Source organism: Rattus norvegicus, chromosome 5 (assembly GCF_021556685.1).
Source record: "Rattus norvegicus strain SHRSP/BbbUtx chromosome 5, alternate assembly SHRSP_T2T, whole genome shotgun sequence".
Taxonomy (NCBI): Eukaryota; Metazoa; Chordata; class Mammalia; order Rodentia; family Muridae; genus Rattus; species Rattus norvegicus.
Genome location: NC_141538.1, coordinates 95,869,312 through 95,888,536, shown reverse-complemented (window position 1 = coordinate 95,888,536; position 19,225 = coordinate 95,869,312). Strand labels below are relative to the sequence as shown.

At 37.4% G+C, this 19,225-nt stretch overlaps 1 protein-coding gene across 23 annotated transcripts in view; it reads left to right on the top strand.

The window, feature by feature from the left end:
* Ptprd (protein tyrosine phosphatase, receptor type, D) overlaps positions 1–19,225 on the top strand; it is a 2,326,896-nt gene that overhangs the window by 2,216,853 nt on the left and 90,818 nt on the right. For 13 of the 23 annotated variants that reach the window (NM_001427220.1, XM_087549038.1, XM_087549037.1 and 10 more), the window contains 1 exon segment: positions 10,335–10,432. In NM_001427220.1, coding sequence (NP_001414149.1) covers positions 10,335–10,432 — 98 coding nt within the window. 23 annotated transcript variants of the gene reach the window in all.

The following is a 19,225-nucleotide window of genomic DNA, read 5'->3' as shown; positions in this document are numbered from 1 at the left end:
AGTACAGATGTTGATGAACAAGAAAACAGCTATGCCCCTCCCAAAAGACCCGATATCCAAGTGTCTTTTATGCCTCTAAATGCTTTGTACAAATGTGGCAAACCCAAAAATTCTAAGAATGTATTTTTCTAATGCACATAGGACTGTCATGTCAGATCCCTTATAGAGAAAGTGTATTAAATTCAAATTTTCATAGGTTCCAGTTGACATATCATTGCTGTCTTACTAAAAAATTTACTGAATTAAAAAATGGAGACTTAAGTGTATATTTAGGGTATCGTTTAACTGAAGTTACCCTTGTTACTGAACAGAGGGTTGTGTAAAGTGGAAAAATGTAATGAAGAGGAAACAAAATGTAGTAAAGAAAGTAACAGAAGAAATGGTTCTGCCCCACCCAGCACAAACCTCATACAGGAAGCCTTGTCTTGTGCTGTAACTTGAAGGACAGATTTAGTTAAGCTTCATTTGTTTCTGAAATAAACTCATTTCCTCCCAAGCTGTATGGTGCTTAAGTCCTAAACAATTGGCCCTTTACAAATGAAATTAACTCTACTGTAAATGTTTAATATTTAGTGATATGGACATTTGATTCAGTCAGTTTGAATTTCCACCATTGACTGCCTTAGTAACATGCCAAAGTGTAAAAGCACAAGGTGGGGATATTAACTTTCTATATATTTTTGCTCTCCTCCTATTGAAGAAGCAATAATTTTCTCAGGTGATCACTTAGAGTGTTCCTTAGTTAGAGTTCGTTGACGCTATAATTCTACTTATTTTGTTCTTTAAATATTCTGTAATTCATTAGGTGAAGTATGTTTTTTCTGGTTTATACCTATTAATCTGTAATTATTTATTCCAAAATAACATTAACAGTTGAAGGTATTTATTAATGGCATGCATAAGTGTGAAATTAATAACCTATCTCTTCACTTCTAAAAATATGACATTCAGTGAAATAAGAAAACTATGATTTATATACCAACAACCAACTGCAGAACATCCCCAAGAAAGCAGGTGATGTCACATGTGACAGGCTATTAGGAATGATAAAGTAGCAAGCAAGTACTACCTGAGACACTCCGTCAGCTGTGCAGAATAGAGGAAAGTTCATTGCTAAGCCCTCTGATTTTATTTTAATTTTCTTTAAAAATGTTTTGTGTGTGTGTGAAAAGTAAGTTACATTTTAAGTTATTTATTCTCATTATAAAGTCTACAATTAAGAAGTCAGATTTCTTTTTTAATTCTGGCATGTTTCAGTTTTCACATGATATCATTCTTATAGTTTAGCAGTACCACAGAAAAATTTTGATCATAAGGAAATCAGAATTCTACCCACTGATGTTCAGCAATGCAGAATTTTGGGTTACCATTCTTGTAAAATTTTGGATAGGAATCTAATCCCGGTGTGAACCTTGTACTCAAGCATCTAAGGAAAAGGCAGGATGGTCCTAACTGTGGGAACTGAATATCGGCTCTCATTCTGTCAAGATCATCCATGACTTTGTATTTATGCCTCAAAGTTCAAAGTGCAGTATATAGACACAATGTATTTGGGAGAACCTAGGCTACTTCATCTTTAAGATAATTAGAGATTACATGAGTGAGTCCTCAGTTATTGATGTGGTGGGCTAGACAGCATTCTATGGGATGAGCAGTTAGATGACATCTTTCTAACACCAGTAGTAACTTTATAACAGTAAAATGAAACCTGAATAGTATGTCAGTATCATTCCCTCAGCAGAGTAAGCTGGGCAGGATGAGTTAAAGAAAATGGAAGTGACAGTAGATGGATGTATTTCAGTTATTAACCCCTTGGTAACTTTTAAAAATCTTTACGTTCAATGGAAAAGGGCAATAGATTCAATTATGAAAGAAGCTTTTAAAAGAAACCTTAGGACTACTAAGATGGCTCAACAAATAAAGGTTTGTTCATTCAAGCTAGACAACCCGAGTTCCACCCCAGCACCCATAGGAGGGAACCTACACATGTACATATACACACAATACAAATAGATTGGTTAATAAACCGGAAATTTTCGGTAAGTCTTGCATGCCTTTTCCTAGAAGAAATGCTTTGTGAGTTAGGGATGGTTGCCAGGTAGGCTGTGAGTTAGGCAAAACTGAACTGTGTCTGTAAGCCTGCACTGCAAAGAAATACTGCACTTTTCCTTCATTGTAAGTTCTGTAGCCTACATTAACAGTATACCTGGCTTATAGTTACAAAAGCAATACATATTTCTAAGGGAGGAAATTTCAGAAAATGTAAAATCATGCCTCAAATATTATTCACTGTTATTATTTAAGTTTTTTTATGCTCGAACATGTCGATAATTTAAGTTGAAATGCAAAGGCAATTTCAAATAAGAATACATTTTAACTCATGAATTTTAGTTTTTCTTTAGTTAATCACATGTAAAATAAGAAATGATTTTTAATCATTACTCCGATCTTACCTATCTATCTGCCTTCCAAGGTTCTACCCATGCCTTTTCTGAACTTAAGTCTGTGTGCCCATACACAGTACATGTGTCAATAGTGGACCAGACAGACTGTTTTCTGGCTTAATTTTGCAATGCCAACAGGAGCCTTTCCGTGTTAAGAGTAGGACATTGTTTCTCATTTTTGTCAGTTCACAGTGTCGATATCATGCTGTTTTTCAGATTTCAGTGCACATCAAGCCCATCCTGTTTATGGAATCTGCCTTTTGTGTCTTGTAGTTCATCTCACACCACTGTTCAGTCTCTGTATGTCAGATGCCAGAGAAAGGGATACCAAAGGCATTCTGATAAAGACTACCAGCTGCAGAATTTTTTTTAATACTGTAAAATTTATTTGCTGATAATTTCCCCTCTCTGTTCCATGGCCACTAGAAAGGGAAAAAGTGAGTAAGCTGAAGGACATTGTGAAAAGCTAAGAGTGAACAAGGGGCAAAAAACAGATGTCTGTTCATGTTTGTGCATCTTCCCAGCAATGAAAATTGAATTGAGTGTTTGAGAGAAGTCTGTGTTCGGTCCAGTAGAGAAGAAAAATAAAGGAAGGGCAACTAATAGTGTGGGGCACAGGTCCAGCCACTACCAACATGACAGCTTCTGCTCCCCTATTTTGCCCCTAAACACAACAAAGGGAGATTCAGAAAAGCAACAAACACTGCAAAGCCATGGCCTCAGCTCTTAAGGCCTCCTTCCACTATGGGGCTGGACTTAGTGTGTTTTGCCGGAAAGAAAAAAATGTGGCTGGTAGGTGATTGATGGTCTCTGAAAACCAAACATAAACTCATAAAAAGTTAATGTATCAGAGATTGTGATCAGCTGCCGACTGCCTGCACAGTAGCCAAATTGATTTGGAGAGGTCATGCTGCAGCTTCCCTCATCCATTGGTGTTAGTAATTGTACCAATGCTGATAAAACCCACATTTATTTGTACATTTTTTTATCTTCATGGTTTAGTATAAGTAAATATGTGCATGCAACCCAACAATAAAACATCCATGCTCTGTATTTTATATTGGTAAAACACTGATTCATTGACTCAGAATAGTACATTTTGGATATAAAGGAATATGGTTTGTTCAAATCCCTCATTCTCAGAAATCCTACGAAAAATAATGCTTACCTGAGAAACACTCTTGGGGAATATTTTATTAAGGATATTACTGACTAAAATTGAGTAAAATTGTCATTTTACCCTCAAAATAATTTTATGTTATAAATCGATGTTCATTTTATGTTTTATTTATTATTAATTTATGAAACAGATTTACAGAGTATTTGTTTTTATCTCATTTGAAGTAGTATGCAATTTATGTTAAAATGTGACAGATCTTTAAAGAAATCTTTAAAGCCATTGAATTTCTCTCAATGGCTGCTAAGTCAGATATACTCATGACAAGGTCATTGATTTGATGAACAGATTATCTTCCCCTTAATTCACATCTACTAAATGTTCCCCCCAATTTTATCACAGACTATTGTCAGATAAACCGTAGCAAACTGCTGAGATACTGTAAATGCACATTTTCAATGATAGCAAAAATCATGTGTTGCCATTAATACTGGCCACAAAAGCTGTTCTTAGCAAACTTAAAGGGTTTCCTCAGGCATTTAAGTAAAGATTAAGTGTTTAAAGTAAAAAAAGCAAGTGTGAGTTGAGTATTCAATATATAAAATTCTAAGAACCAAAATTTTTTAAGATAGAATTTCCCCTACATTTTGGTATATAGTTTGTTTTTCTAACTGATAAGAACTTTTTATGCATGTACATTTGATTTGTATTGAACTGGGTATTGAACTGAATTCTTTCTGCATGCTACGTAAGTACTCTTCCACTGAACCACAACCCTCAACTTATTTTTTAACATTTGTGTATATGAACTGAAGTATCTTTGAGCTAGAACCCAGGTGTGTTAATTTTGTTTCATAGCTAGAAAGTAGGTTTTTGTGATATTTTGCTCTGCCTGTATTTCTACTGCTGCCTATCACATGAGGTTAGATGTAGAGTTTTCCACTTATGTATCAAATCAAGGTCAAGATAATTCAAATATTGGAGGTTTTCAATTTGATGTTTTGGGATGAGAAATGCGGAAGCTCTTTTGGATAAACACTTCTCTATGGACAATGTAGTTATTTGAAGTCTGCACTAAATGACAGTACACTGTAAGAATATTTTAAAAGCAAAAGCACCTCTCTACTCTCAAAATTGTTTTTCCAAGTTGCACTGCAGTTTTTAACATTCCGAGCTTATACCATTAGTTTATGGTTTCAGGAACTCTGAATGCGTTGACAGAAAGGAATCTACAGTGTGTACATTGTAGGGCTGAGCCTGAGTACTTTTTGCCTGCCCCATCTCAGAAGCAGGCTGAAGTGTAAGAGTTCTAAGATGCAGTGATTAGCACACTGTGTTTAGAGTAGGGTGGTTTAATGATCGTGTGTCGCCACAGAGCTTAGGGCACATGTCACCACCTGGACTGACTGAAGCAGTTTGACCCTGTCAGCACTTTCATTTAATTGACACAAATACAAAAGGACGAGTTTGTTCTTTTACCAAGAGGTCACAATTTCGAAGGCCAAAAGAAACTGCAACTTCTTACTGTGGATGTCCCAGAAAGCTCTAAATGAATGTGAGAGGCAAGAAGGAAATTCTGTTCGGCACAGGCCAGTTTATTTTGGACATAGCTAAGTACAGTACAGTTTGGGAAGACAAGCTTTCTGGTAACAATTATCTCAATCCCAATGCACAAGAAAGCTTATGGCATGACTACATGGAAACTCTTTTGCAAAATTACTCTGTCATGAAGATGGGTTCTATAGCTTCAGGGACTATGATCTTATGTAGTTTCTGATTGAGTTAGTGCAAAAGTCACCAGAATGTAAAGTACATGTGATACCTCCCATAATGGTGGGTTATTGGCTGACAAACAAAGCTAAAGAGGAAGACCTGAGAAGGGAGAGTCAGGAAAGAGATAGCAAAGCTCACCAGGTTATTCACAATGGCCACTCCCAGCATTTTAGGTGGAAAACAGGTATTTGCATCCTTTCTGCAGAAGAGATAAACCTGTGTGCTTATCACTCCTGGTTTTCCTAGTCCTTGTCTGTGAACACCAGGATGTCATGCCGTCTAAATCTCACCTTTGTGACCCACTGGATTGAAGAAAACTGAGGGCAGCATTGAAAACTGTGAAGTTGGCACTTGATGGTTCATCAGGATGTTTAGCTTTGTGAACAACTTCCCTAATCAGCCTCATATTTCCACTTTGCACAAAAAATGACAGAGCAGAATAGCTTCCATTCGCACATACCAACCACTTACTGCCCATCCAGAATCATGGCTGACACACGGCCTGAGTCTCATATTTATTGCTGCATTTCAGATAAGAAAGGTATGCCTGTCTGTCCTGAAAAGCTGAAACAGGAGAACAAAGGTAGCCCTAGACATCTGTTCCTCACAAAGAAACAAAGGTGATTGTTTCTTTGTGCAGGTGGCCACTGTATAATAGCTAATGCTCTTTGGTTATTGACTGCACCATTCTGACTCACGCAGCCCTTGGATTCTTCCTCTGGTCTGGAAAAATCAGCTCCTATTCTAGACAGGAATCAGGGTACAGATATCAAGGAGCATAGTAATGTATTTACTATTTACCATTTAGGTGACCAGATAGAGTTCCTGATCTTTTGAGTCCTGTTGTGTAAAATAAAACACTGGGACTCCATTATCTCCAGGATGCATCTCAGCTAAAAATACCACAGTTTTGAAGTTTTACTTCATGTGAGGAAGCCACTGTGACTATTAGCACAAGTACATACCATGTTGAAAGTAGTCATCACTTTTTTTCCTCCAGCCTATATAGTAGATTTGATTGTTGTGAAGACAGCATTAGATTTCATTCTAACATCATGTCTGGAAGATACTGTGGCCTCTACTCTGCATCTCAGGGTCAATCCAAGCCTTTACAATGTGTTCGTGCTGTATGTTTATAGCTTTAGATCAATGGGGTCCTGATCCTGGAATGTCCTCAGCAGTTGTTAATTATACTTCAAGTTCTTTGCTGCTAATAATATCCAAAAAGAAATAATGCCTATTAGCCAAGTGTCACAAGAATACACAGATATTACCAGTAAAAAGTTTATTTTGTTCTCATAAATCCTGATATGATTTTTGAGCATAAAGTAGTAACAAATGGAGTTACAGAACTCCTGCTGTCTTCATCACGAATTCCCATAGGGTAAGAAACTTAAAACATAAGTATCTGAAATATCGGAGGCTCTGAATTAATCGGAATAATGTGCACCTCTAAAAAGGGACTTTAAAATATCTCAGAATTAATGTGAAAATATTATTCTGAATGAACACAGAGAAACACACCCATAGGCATGCATTTGGCCATGCGTGTGCACATGTAGGCACGCATGCGTGCTTGCACACATAGATACTCACATACACCTGTTTTCTTGACTGTGAACAATGGCTAGGCTTCTAGACAGAAGCTAAGCAAGAACTACATCTGGTTTGGATCATATGTATTTTTGAGCACTGGGCAATGAAAAACTTTCTAGATTATTTTGAAGTAAAGTCTAAGTGTTAGATAGAGTTTCTGTTGCTATAACGAGACTCCATGGCCTTGGCAAGTCTTAAAAAGAAAAACATTTAATTGGGGCTGGTTTACAGTTCAGAGGTTTTGGTCCATTATCATTATGGTGACAAGCATGGTGGTAAGAGGGCAGAAATGGTACTGGAGAAGTCGCTGAGAGTTCTACAGTAGGATCAACAGGCAGGAGGAAGAGAGCGAGATTTTGGGCTTGGGTTGGGCGTTTGAAATCCTAAAGCCCATTCCCCACAACACACTTTCTCTAACAAGGCCATTCCTACTGCAGCAAGGCCACAACTCTTAATGCCACCCAATAAGCATTCAAATAAGAGTCTATAGGGGGCCAGTCTTATTCAAACTGTCTAACCCTTGATGATTGTTTTCTTACATGAAATAAAAAGCTTCAGATTAGAGTAATTTTGTCTCATGTTTTATGTGAAATCACACTGATGTTGGTGTTCAGCTCTACGGATAAGCAAGGCAACATCATTATATAGAGTATGTACTGTTTTGGCTAGCTAAGGAAAATTTCCCAAAACATAAATAGCAGACAACTCAAGTACATAATAGTTTTCTATTTTAAAATGATGTCCTCCAGAACTCAAATCAAATCTGCCGCAATTTAAAAACTGTCTTATAGGAACCACTCCCAAAAGACCCCCGCCTGGGCAGAATCTCAATCAGTGTAGTGAAATAGTATTGTGAGGAAGGGAGATGCTCCAGAATTAATTTACTTCCATCCTTTGATCTTACATATAATGACATTATGATATTCAATTACAAGTCCCTATGAAGTACATGTCAGAAAAAAAGTAGCTTCATATTCTGTATCCTAAGGCTATGCTTCCTTTGTATTCTATGTAGTTCTTAGAGGTTCAGCCTTTGTATATGAAATGGCTATTCTTGTCCTAAAAATTATGTATATATGGTGCATACTGTCAAGTCTTAAGTAACAGTTTTTAAATGCTATTTATAAAGAGCTAGCACATATTTGCTTGGATTTCTCTATAACTAGCTTCCAACATAGCACTTTGAGACCACATGTTGGAAGTAAATATGTGATCACATCTTGTGTTGTTTCTTGTGAACTTCTGCTGTTATACTAATACTTTTCCCATCTCCAACTGGCTTTACTTTTGCAGCTTTGAGCAGTAATTCAGTCCCCTACGCCTCCCTGATTGGCTCTGTGTCCTCCCTCCCTAGCCAAACCACCACTCAGTCAATATATGATAATAACTCTCTCCCACGATTCGCTCGAAAAGGTCTAAACATCTTTGTCTCTATTACCTTCTCTGTTAAAGCACTGCAATGATGTTCACATCAGCCCATTTCTGTGTCCAGATCCATGCCCAGCCTAATTTCCCCTATGCTTTTGCATTTCCATTCTTTTCTCTGGGGAGTGCCTCATCTGGAGAAGCTCACTCTTAATTACTAGATTGCTGTCACCCATTTTTTCCCTCCACGGAATGTAAATTAGTTCAATATTTTCACCTATATAAAAAGTTTCAGGAAAGCCTCCAAACTATTGGTTCAAATATATAATTATATCATTGACAAAGAAAATCTACATCTAATCAACTCATTTCTGCTGGATCTCTGCCAAGATATTGGCTCCTAGAAATAGGACCTTCACATCCATGAACACAAAGCCACCATAGATAGATCACACCTTGAAGAAGCAAAGTAGTTTTCCTTTTGTTTTGTTTTACTTAATTTACTATACCACTAATAATTTGGCATTTCAGATAAAGGACTTAGTGGGTGACTTTTCATAGGTACCATTTCTAAAGTACCCATAAGTAGTCCTGTCATGTTGTTCTAACGGTCATCCTTCCAGCCTGTTACCCTCTAGAGTGGCAGTGAGAGCAGCGCATCACCAGAGCTTCCAGTTGGAGCTCCCCACTTCTAATTTTCTACTTCAAATACTTCCCTGGGGGCATGTTAGTTCACTGTCTCAAGCCAGCTGGAATTTGTGTCTCTTAATATCCGAGTCAGCAATTCTCTCTCATGGTAAACTTGCAAAATTAATCTCAATGAGACAAGATCAAATCATGTGAACAGAGAGCAAACATCACAAAAACCCAAGAATCATCAAAATTAACAGCAGATTATTTTTAACAAACACTGTGAAATGAGTGTGTCTTCAGCTGGCCGACGGAACTAAGATGTATTAGCTCCCTGTCTGCTTTCTTTCCTCTCCTTGTCTTTCCATCCATCATGTGCTCCTTTTCTTGAATTCATTTTCCATCATGGACAAAGATGTTTACACCTGGAGTAGCTTGTAGGCTTGCTGGGTGTTGACGTGTAAGCCATGGCAGCAAAAACCTACTGTGTTGTTAGTGTGGCCACTTATTAATGGCTAGGAGAAGGCTGCAACCCCAGCCTCTACAATCTGCTACTAGTGGAAACATTTTTGAAGTTCAGTTTGGTTTGGTGTCAATGTGCTGTTGGTTATCATTGCCAATGAGCTGTTGTGCATGTCATTGTCTGTGTTCATATCTGCATGTGAATGTCGTCACCTGCCATGTTTGTGAAATACTAAAGTGATTCTCATGTGTCATGTTGTATGGTAAGCCCTGCACAAGCTTGCATTTTATTAGTCTTTTATAAAGGTATATCAGGCTGTCATTTTATTTTTTTTAAAAAAATCCATTCAGTTTACTCATTTATTTATTTATTTATTTTATTTACACCATCATTTCCTTTGCAGGTTCAGATGATTCCGGTTACCCTGGTAACCTTCATTTTTCAAGTTAGTTTTCTTTGTTTATCCATAAGTCACTTTATGTTTCCGATCAGGCTGCTCCTCCTTCCCTTCCAGGCCTTCTTCACTGTCTGTCCCTTGGTTGACTTTACACCATTTAATTCCACACAATTTCCATTTCACACAGTGCAGGAGAAGGAGTCTGAGATGACATAACAGTAATTACTCAAAGCAGAAGTTGACATCAGGCCCGACTTTCCGTTTTCTCCGCTAGCTAACCTATTGATTCATAGCACAGTAACACGTTCTTCTGTACTAGGAATGCTAGTTGGGGGAATATGCTTGGTGAATTATCTACTTGGTTCCAAAATCCTCCCTTTAGAGCATGTCCTGCTTTGAGTAACCAGACTATCTGCCTGCTTTCTCACATAAAACATTGTTACTACTCACATGTTTTCAGGCCATCTCTAACTACAGCATTCACTGTGTTTTGGAATGGTCAATCTCATTTTTTTTTATTCAAATGTATTTCCTCTTCCTTTTTAATAGGTATGGCTAGCCACCCTCCAATACCTATCTTGGAACTTGCAGATCATATTGAGAGGTTGAAAGCAAATGATAACCTGAAGTTTTCCCAGGAATATGAGGTAATGCACTTTCTTTATGTGACAGACTTTCGATGTATGCATGCCTTTGTTTGGACTACAAAATTAACCTCAGCACTTTTTATGGAATCCCAACTCTAAATCTGATACAAGTTGTATTTAATAACAAGTCAATATAGTCACTGCATTTTATAGGTATGATTTTATATTCGTTGGAGGTAAATTGAGTGATATTTTCCTTTTTCTCTTTCTTTTTCATGAAATGTTCTGACTCAGTAAGCTTCTAAGTGTTCCAAATAGGAAGAAATTGATTTATTCATGGGAAAAATCTTCACTGCAAAAGATGTCATCAGTCAGATTTTACTGTGTTTTACTTATTCTATAGGCATGTGCATATATGAGTGTGTGTAAGTGGAAGCCTGAAGCAAAGTTGTAGTAGTCAGTTCTCTCCTTGTGCACTGGATTCTGAGAATATAGGGTCCTTTCCTGCAGAACCTTCTGGCTGACCCAATATGTATGTATGATTTCTGAATATGATGCTTCCCATGGCCCCAAAACTCTGTACTTATTGAATCACCATTCACTGTGTGTAGTGCTAAGATTACCAAAAATGGGCCTGTTCTGAGAAAGAGAGGGAGAGAGGGGGTGGGGGGGTTGGGTTTGGATACTGTGACTGTGGTATTTGTTAATCAATGTGGTGCAAAACTGTCCATTTTTAGTATTCCGTAATGAATGGGCCTCATGTTGAAGCCTGTCCTCGTATCACTCCTAAATGAGCATCTTTGCCATTGTATTTGATGTGTTACCATGTAATTTAAATGCACCACTACAATCTTGCAATTGTTCTAAGCAATAGAGGGTTGAGGGCTCTCTGAACTTCCCAGATTCAGGAGAGTTTCTACTGATTTTTCTTACTGGAAGTCTTAAAACACTGCTGCTCTGTCCCATACATTTTCTTGGTCTTTGCTGCATCAGGTACAGATGTAGTTGTTTGAGGTAATCTTTCTCTATCAGGTTTAACACTCAGTCCTGTCACGTGCAGTCAGAAATCTCTATGAGATCTACTATTGAGTGTCCAGAGAGCTCACAAACTCCAGACACCCAGTATCCAAGAATGTGAAGCAGAAGGCCCAGGACAATCTTTCTACATAGCTTCCTAAATTCTTAACTAACTTTCTCTGTGTGTTTAACTTAACTTTCTCTGTGTGTTTCTGTCTGTCTGTCTCTGTCTCTCTCTGTCTCTCTCTCTGTCTCTCTCTGTCTCTCTCTCTCTCTCTCTCTCTCTCTCTCTCTCTCTCTCTCTTTCTCTCTCTCTCTGATTTCTATTTCATTCTTTCTTTCCTCTTATGTGCCTCTCCTCCAGAATTGGTGATTGAATCCAGAGTCTCCTGCATACTAAAGAGTGCTCTAACACTGAGCTACATTCTAAAGGTTTTTCATTTTGAAACAGCATCTCACTAAATTATTCCCCAGGCTGTCCTCAACCATAGTATCGTCCAAACTACTTTCTGAATAGCTTCCTTGTTTTATGCTGGATAAGCAAACCATCAAAAGTGAGGTCCACTCTCCAATTTGGCATATTCTAACATCTTTGTAATATTTGGTACAAGATAAAGAGATGAATTTCTTTTCCTTGCAAATCGGCTAAGTAATATGTTCTATTTCTTCTTCAAGCATTCTGGGAAATTAAGACTGGAGTGACTCTTGTCTTCTTTTCCTGAAACCCTGCTTCTCACCCTGTTCTTCTAACAATGTAGTCCCTCTTGTTAAATGATTCAATAGCCTTTAAAACAGCTCCAGTACCTTCTTATTTGGAGCTTGAGGATGGAAATAGAGTTGTGGCCATGAAAAGAAAGAAAATGAAGACTATTTAAGGGTCAATTTTCAACAACCAAAATTTTCACTGCTCTTGATTGTTAACAATCTTAATTAATTAATTTTAATTGTTTTGATGTATATTTTCTTCATCACCCTGCTTTAATTCTTTATTTACAATGATGTGATAGGTCATGGACGTTAAAAATATAATCTCTCAGCTGATCATTAAACCATCACTCCATTCCCAATCAGCAAAAAATTCAGACGGCTCCAGCAAATTTACTTATATCCATTGAATAAAATAGCTGGCCTCATTTAAATAAAGGAATTCTCAAGAAATAGTCCATGCAAAGCTAAGCTAATGATCGTTTAGATCAGAAGCACTCCTTAAAAGGAGCTATGAACTCCATGCTGGCATTACTGCCATTAGCAACTCCCAGAGTCACCTCAGCCATTGACATGATAGCCCACACAGAGCCTTTACCATTCATCAGGGAGATGATCTGTGATTAAAGCTCCCTAGGCATGAATTGACTGGACTGTGTTTTAACAGCCATGAAGGAGATATTTAAGTGTCTTACTCATCTGTGGTAATAAGATTAAGACCTTTACATAGGAATATCAGAGAAATACTTTGGGAAGTTCTTTTAGTATTAACTACCATATAAACCTGAATATATTTTAACTGGTTTTCAGTGGGGGGAAAAAGTAAACTCATTATCAAAATCTCATTATGTTATTTATTCGTAATCCCTAGGAACTACTGCTTATTGAAACTGCTTAAGCTGAGTAATGCTAAATTTGTAACAAAGGCTAAAGATATGGAAGTTCTTTATAGTGATCTTGAGATCAGAAGAGGAGGACACAAATCAAATTGCACATCAGGTCCTATCATTGGAGTTAATAACAGCTGAGAGTGTAGCCTAAGAAATGAGTTTTGCCTCATCTCTGAAGGTCATTCTAAATATTTTAAGGTTTCATGTTCTTCTATGAGGAAAAAATGTCACTGAAATATGGGTAATCTCACTTGAAATATAACATCTACTATGTGCAGAATAAAGTCAACTCTCAAAGGCAATGGATTAGTCTTACAAACATAGAACTCAAAATAAATGCAGCTTTGCAAAATGGAATGGCATTGTTTGGAAATCTAGACTATTTTAGATTTCTAGTAGCTGGCATAGGAGAGCATGTCAGTAATCATAGCATATGGAAGGTATTTGTATATCATATATTTAAGTCTAACCTGAGCTATATGTAGTAAGTCTCTGTCCTTAAAAAATATTTTTTATTGGACTCCATCTTAGATACAGTATTCCTGATGGTAAACTATTATATATGTGGATACTTATTTTTAAAAGAACATTTAACCAAATTTTGATGAAGGTGCTCTGAAAACTTCATTTTGAAAATTGACACCCTTTGTTTAGGATTATGTAAGATAGAGCATGAGTTTCCACTCATCACTACTTTTTGTGATGGAAAATAGATGTATATTAGAGATTCAATTGGTAGACATCTCAGAGTCATTACTGATCAATACATTACATGGACATATGCACATGTACAAGTATAATTTAGAATAGATGTTAGTGTCTTAGTTACTTTTGCTGGGAAGAAACACTGCAAGCAAGCGTGCTTATTAAAAGAGTTTATTGGAGCTTACCATTTTGGACAATGATTACATGAATATCATGCTGGGGAATATTACACCAGCAAACCAGCATGGAACCAGAATAGGGGCTAAAAGCTAATGTCAGCTGTGAGCTTAACATGCTCAGACATAGCTACAATGCAGAGAAATTGGAAATGATAAGGGCTTTTGAAACCTAATGACACGCCTCCTCTAAGAAGCCCACACCTCCTAATCCTTTCGAAACAGTTTCAACAACTTGTAATCAAATATTTGAATGTGTAGGTGTCATTCTATTAAAATCACCATAGTTGATAACTGTAACTATAGAACTACATATGGAAAAAACACAAGTACAATTGGTATGTTAAAGAAGCAAGGACTTGCAGTCAAAGGATGTTTCAAATACCCACATCCAAAGCTAGGTGCCTACTGCATTTTCCTGAACTCTTCACTAAAGTTGACTTTGGGCTTCATTAATCTGGATTCATTCTTTCTACTTTACATTGTTGACCAAGGAGAGAGAATTATTTTTAAATTATGTTTCTGAGATGATCAAGCCAGCTGTGTATTTCTAAGAATAATAAGGATTATTCTTAATGAACTAATCTTAAAATGGAAAACTCGGGCAATACAGAAGAGATGGTGGTATGAATGGACCTAGGAAGAGTGCTAAGTATTTTGCCAAGGGCAAAATCAAAGGCACATAGGAAAAGTATGCTCTCATGATCATATGAGTAGCACCCACAGCGCATGTTTGTTGTGTGCTGCAAAATCCTGGATCCTGTTTTTGTATCCAGTTTGCTAGCTTGTGTCTTTTTTTGAGGGGGGGATTGAGTCTGTTGATGTTGAGAAATATTAAAGACATGTTATTTTGGAGTTTCCCTTTCAGCATCCTCTGTAGGGCTGGATTAGTAGAAAGATAATGATTAAATTTGATTTCGTCATGGAATAGTTTGCGGGGTATAGTATCCTGGACTGGTATTGGTGTCTGGATGACATCTGTCAAGGATCTCCTGGCTTTTAGAATCTATGTTGAGAAGTCTAATATAATTCTGATAGGTCTGCCTGTATATGGTATTTGGCCTTTTCCCCTTATAGCTTTTTAATACTCTTTCTTTGTTCTGTGCATTTAGGGGTTTGATTATGTGATGAGAGGACTTGCTTTTCTGGTCCAATCTAGTTGGTGTTCTATAGGCTTCTTGTACATTTATAGTCATCTCTTAGGGGCATTTTCTTCTACGATTTTGTTTAAGACGTTTTCTGGTCTGGCCTTTTGAACTGGGAAACTTCACCCTCTTCTATTCCTATTATTCTTAGGTTTGATCTTTTCATTGTGTCCTAAATATCCTAGCTATTTAAGGTTAAGAGTTTTTATGTTTTGCATTTTCTTTGACCATTGTGTCAGTAATTTCTATGGTATCTCCCATGCGTGAGATCCTCTCTTCTAGCTCTAGTATTCTGTTGGTGATGCTTGCATCGGTAGCTCCTGATCTCTTTCCTAAATTGTCTGTCTCCAGGGTTGCCTTTATTTGTATTTTCCTTATTGTTTCTATTTTAGGTCTTGAACCATTTTGTTCATTCAACTCCTTCACCTGTTTGATTGTATTATCCTGTATTTATTTAAGGAAGTAATTTATATACCCCATAAATGCCTCTATCATCTTCATGAGATGGGATTTTGCTTTTCAGACATGGTAGGGCATCCAGGGCTTGCTGTGGTGGGAGACCTGGGTTGTGATGGTGCCAAATTGCTTTGGATTCTTGTGCTTACCTCTCACCAATTGGTTATCTCGTGTTAACTAGCCTTTGTGCCTCTGCCTGGAGTTAGCCTCCTTGGAGGCAGGTAGAACTCTGTGACCTAGGTAGAATAGACCTCGTTGGAGGCAGGGAGGCAGTGCTGTCTCTGGTTAGCAGGGGCGTCCTGTATATGGTTAGAACAGGGCTCATGTGTCCCTGATTAGAGCAGACCTCCTGCATTCCTGGACATGCACACCTGGGAGACATGCAGGCTCTGGGCTCCGGGGGCAGGATCTGCCCCAGTTGTAGATGGAGCTGCAAACTGGAAGGACTGTGTCTTTGGTTAAGATGGACCTCCTGTTTTGATGGCTATTACAGACCTCCTGGGAGACAAGCAGGTTGTGTCCCTGGTTACTGCAAACCTCTTGGGAGACAGGGAGGCTATAGAATGTGGGACAGTATCAGGCTACCTACCTGACCTTGGTGGGGAAGCAGATGGGAAGGAAGGTGGAGTTCATCAGGGTGGGAAGGTCTGAGTCAGCTGGGATATGTGGGTTTCACAGCTGACTTGGGAATTTGGGCAGAAGGGAATTTGACTTGTGATCCTGGTTGCTGACGTTCCTGAGAGGCAGGCAGGGAGTAGAGTGTTGGTCACCATTTTTCTTGAAAGCAGTTATGCCTTTTGAACCTTTCAGTATGTGCTGAATCTGAGTGTTGAACATTAACATTAAACATTGTTAAAACATTGTACCTGCCCTGCTGCAAATTGCCATTCTCCATTCTTATTAAACAGATATGACATGAAGGTTTTTTAAAGATTTATTTATTATATACACTGTAGCTGTCTTCAAACACAGCAGAAGAAGGCATCAGATCCTGTTACTGATGGTTGTGAGCCACCATGTTGTTTGCTGGGATTTGAACTCGGGACCTCTGGAAGAACAGCCAGTGCTCTTAACCTCTGAGCCATCTCTCCAGCCCATGACATGAAATTTTATTTTACAGTATAATCAACCTGATATTTAAAAACTTCCCAGGTTTTGATGAGAATTCATAGCACATATACAAAGTAGTTTCTTAACAAAGTTAATCTATGATATACATAATGTACTAGAAATACAGGGGACCTGTTGCGAAGATAAACAATTGGGAGATTATATAAAGCAACACCAATTTAGGAGTTGATATGTTTAGGCTCAGAATTGCTTTCTGCCTTCTATGCATTGCCAGAAGTGCCTTCTTAACTGGGAGGAGTAACTTTCTCTTCAACTATGTCTCTTTTTTTTCCTGCATAATATATTCAGTAGGTTATTCATATAGACAGATTTCCTCCATCCCGTGAGGCAAGGCCTCCAACATGCAAGTATTCCAGCAATTCTGATCAAGGTGCTCTAGGAAGATAAAAATAAAATATGACTTTCAATTTGATTTGCAATATTCAGTTTCTCCAATATTGTGAGGCTTTTTTTTTTTTTTGGACCTGTAAGTGGTATAAATAAGGCTGTAATTAAGGTTTAAAGCTTAGGTCTTTTGATGGGACAGTCTCCCAGCTACCGTTTAAACGTAACATGATTATTCTAGCCTATGACTTGCCACTTGGCTAGCTGGATCACCTTGCTCTGCTCCAGGTCCTGTCAATTCCTCTCTGTGGCAGTTCTCAATTCCCCTGCTTCTGCTTTCTTCTCCCTGCATCACTCCTCAGCCTGGAAGGTGCAGTCCTAACTCCTGCCCTATCTATTCCATCAAATCTTTATTATAACCAATCAGCAGGAAGACATTCTCTGATACATCTCTAGATTGCCTTAAGGCAGATGAAGAAGGACAGATATTTACAGATTAGAAAACCCAATGATGGGCTATAGAAATGACAATACCAAAATCCTTCCAGCGTTTAGCTCCCTGCTGGTATAGAATCAACGATTGAAAAGACACTCCTTCATACAAAGTAAAAAATAGGTACCCCAACACTCCAACTCACAAATTCTTTTTTTTTCATCTTTATTAACTTAAGTATTTCTTATTTACATTTCAATTGTTATCCCACTCACAAATTCTAACTCAAGCATATTCTAGTTTTTATAAAATCTGTGCTCTGAATAGAAATATTAACTTCCCTTAAACACAGTTAACAACAAAACCCATTCAAAATTCCTGACTATTTGTTTATAAATACTTTAAAAATATATTTACATATTACTTGAGAATTTGTTTTTTAATATTATATATATATTTATAATTTCAGAATTTCATACATGTATCCAGTGTGCTTTGCTGAAATCCACCTCTTAACTCCTCCTTCACAACTCATATCAGAATCAAGCCACTATGTCTCTCTTCAATTTTCATGAGTATTTTTTATTAATTCACTGAGTCCAGTCAGTGCTTTCAGTATGGGTATGGTTGTAGTCATCCACTGAAGCATGAACAACCTACCAGGACTCAAATACCAGAAGAAACCTGACTCTCCCTCCCCAAGCAGCCATCAGCATTGCAGCTGTGGGTGAAGATCCATGTGCTTCCCTCCTTGCTAGAAGTTTGTCCAGCTCATTTTGTGCAGGTCTTATGAATACTGTTTGTTTGTATCTGTAACAATCCTGACATGTTCATAAAGCATTATATCACAATAGACTTTCACACTAGATATTCACGTTTGTCTAAAGATAGCATGAATATTATGGGAGTAACCAACCAATTTCTGATTGAATTTAAATCCCCTATAAGATCCTGCTCTGGTATCCACTCAGACAGTTGCCAAAAATATACTTTCAGATTTGTTAGTGCTAATTCTTTCTATTTGTTGTATTACCTTAAAATTTTATAATAAACCTCCCTCCACAATCATTTTATTATAATTAGAACATGACAACCTGCTTTTCAGAAGTTTTTATTATACTGTAACTTTCCTTCTTTTTTCTGTCATAATGTCCAGCCCCTGTTTTTGTTACTATCTAAAGAGATGGATACCTGTGATCATATTACTTACAATTCTCCTGCCATGTATTGTCTCTATGTACTAAGGATTTCTTCTGGTTCTATTGGCAATGATGTTCCACCCCCAGAACCCACCCCCATGTGTCAATTACGATGAGACTCTTCTAGAAAACTTTACAGACATCAAGCTTGATTTTTATGATTTTATCACATCATTCATATATATATATATATATATATTATATAATCCATTATTAAATAGACTCTCCGTAATGAATTGAAAGAGGTGAAAAGAATAACATTATTGTTCCTTGATGAGAAGTGAAATACATAAACATATTTCTGAAATATGTACCGACATTAAACATTGCTCAGAACCAAATTTTAAATGTATAGAGACCTTACAGAACACGAACTTGAGTAAGAAAACTTGCCCAGTGTCACATAACTACTGTGGTAGAATGAAGAACTAGTGGTATGTTCATCTACACTTCAACATGAATTATCTCTAATGATGAACTAAATCTTTCTTTTTTATTGCTGGCCAAACCCTTAGGGCTTTGCTGAATCAAGTAAAGCATGATATACTAAAGTACAAAAAGGAAAAGAAAAGAAAACTCCATAGTTAAGCCAGCACCATTAACCATTACTGTTGGCTTTCTTACATTCCAGTGTCATGCTGTGTTCAGACTTTCCTGGTCAGGTGTCAAGAC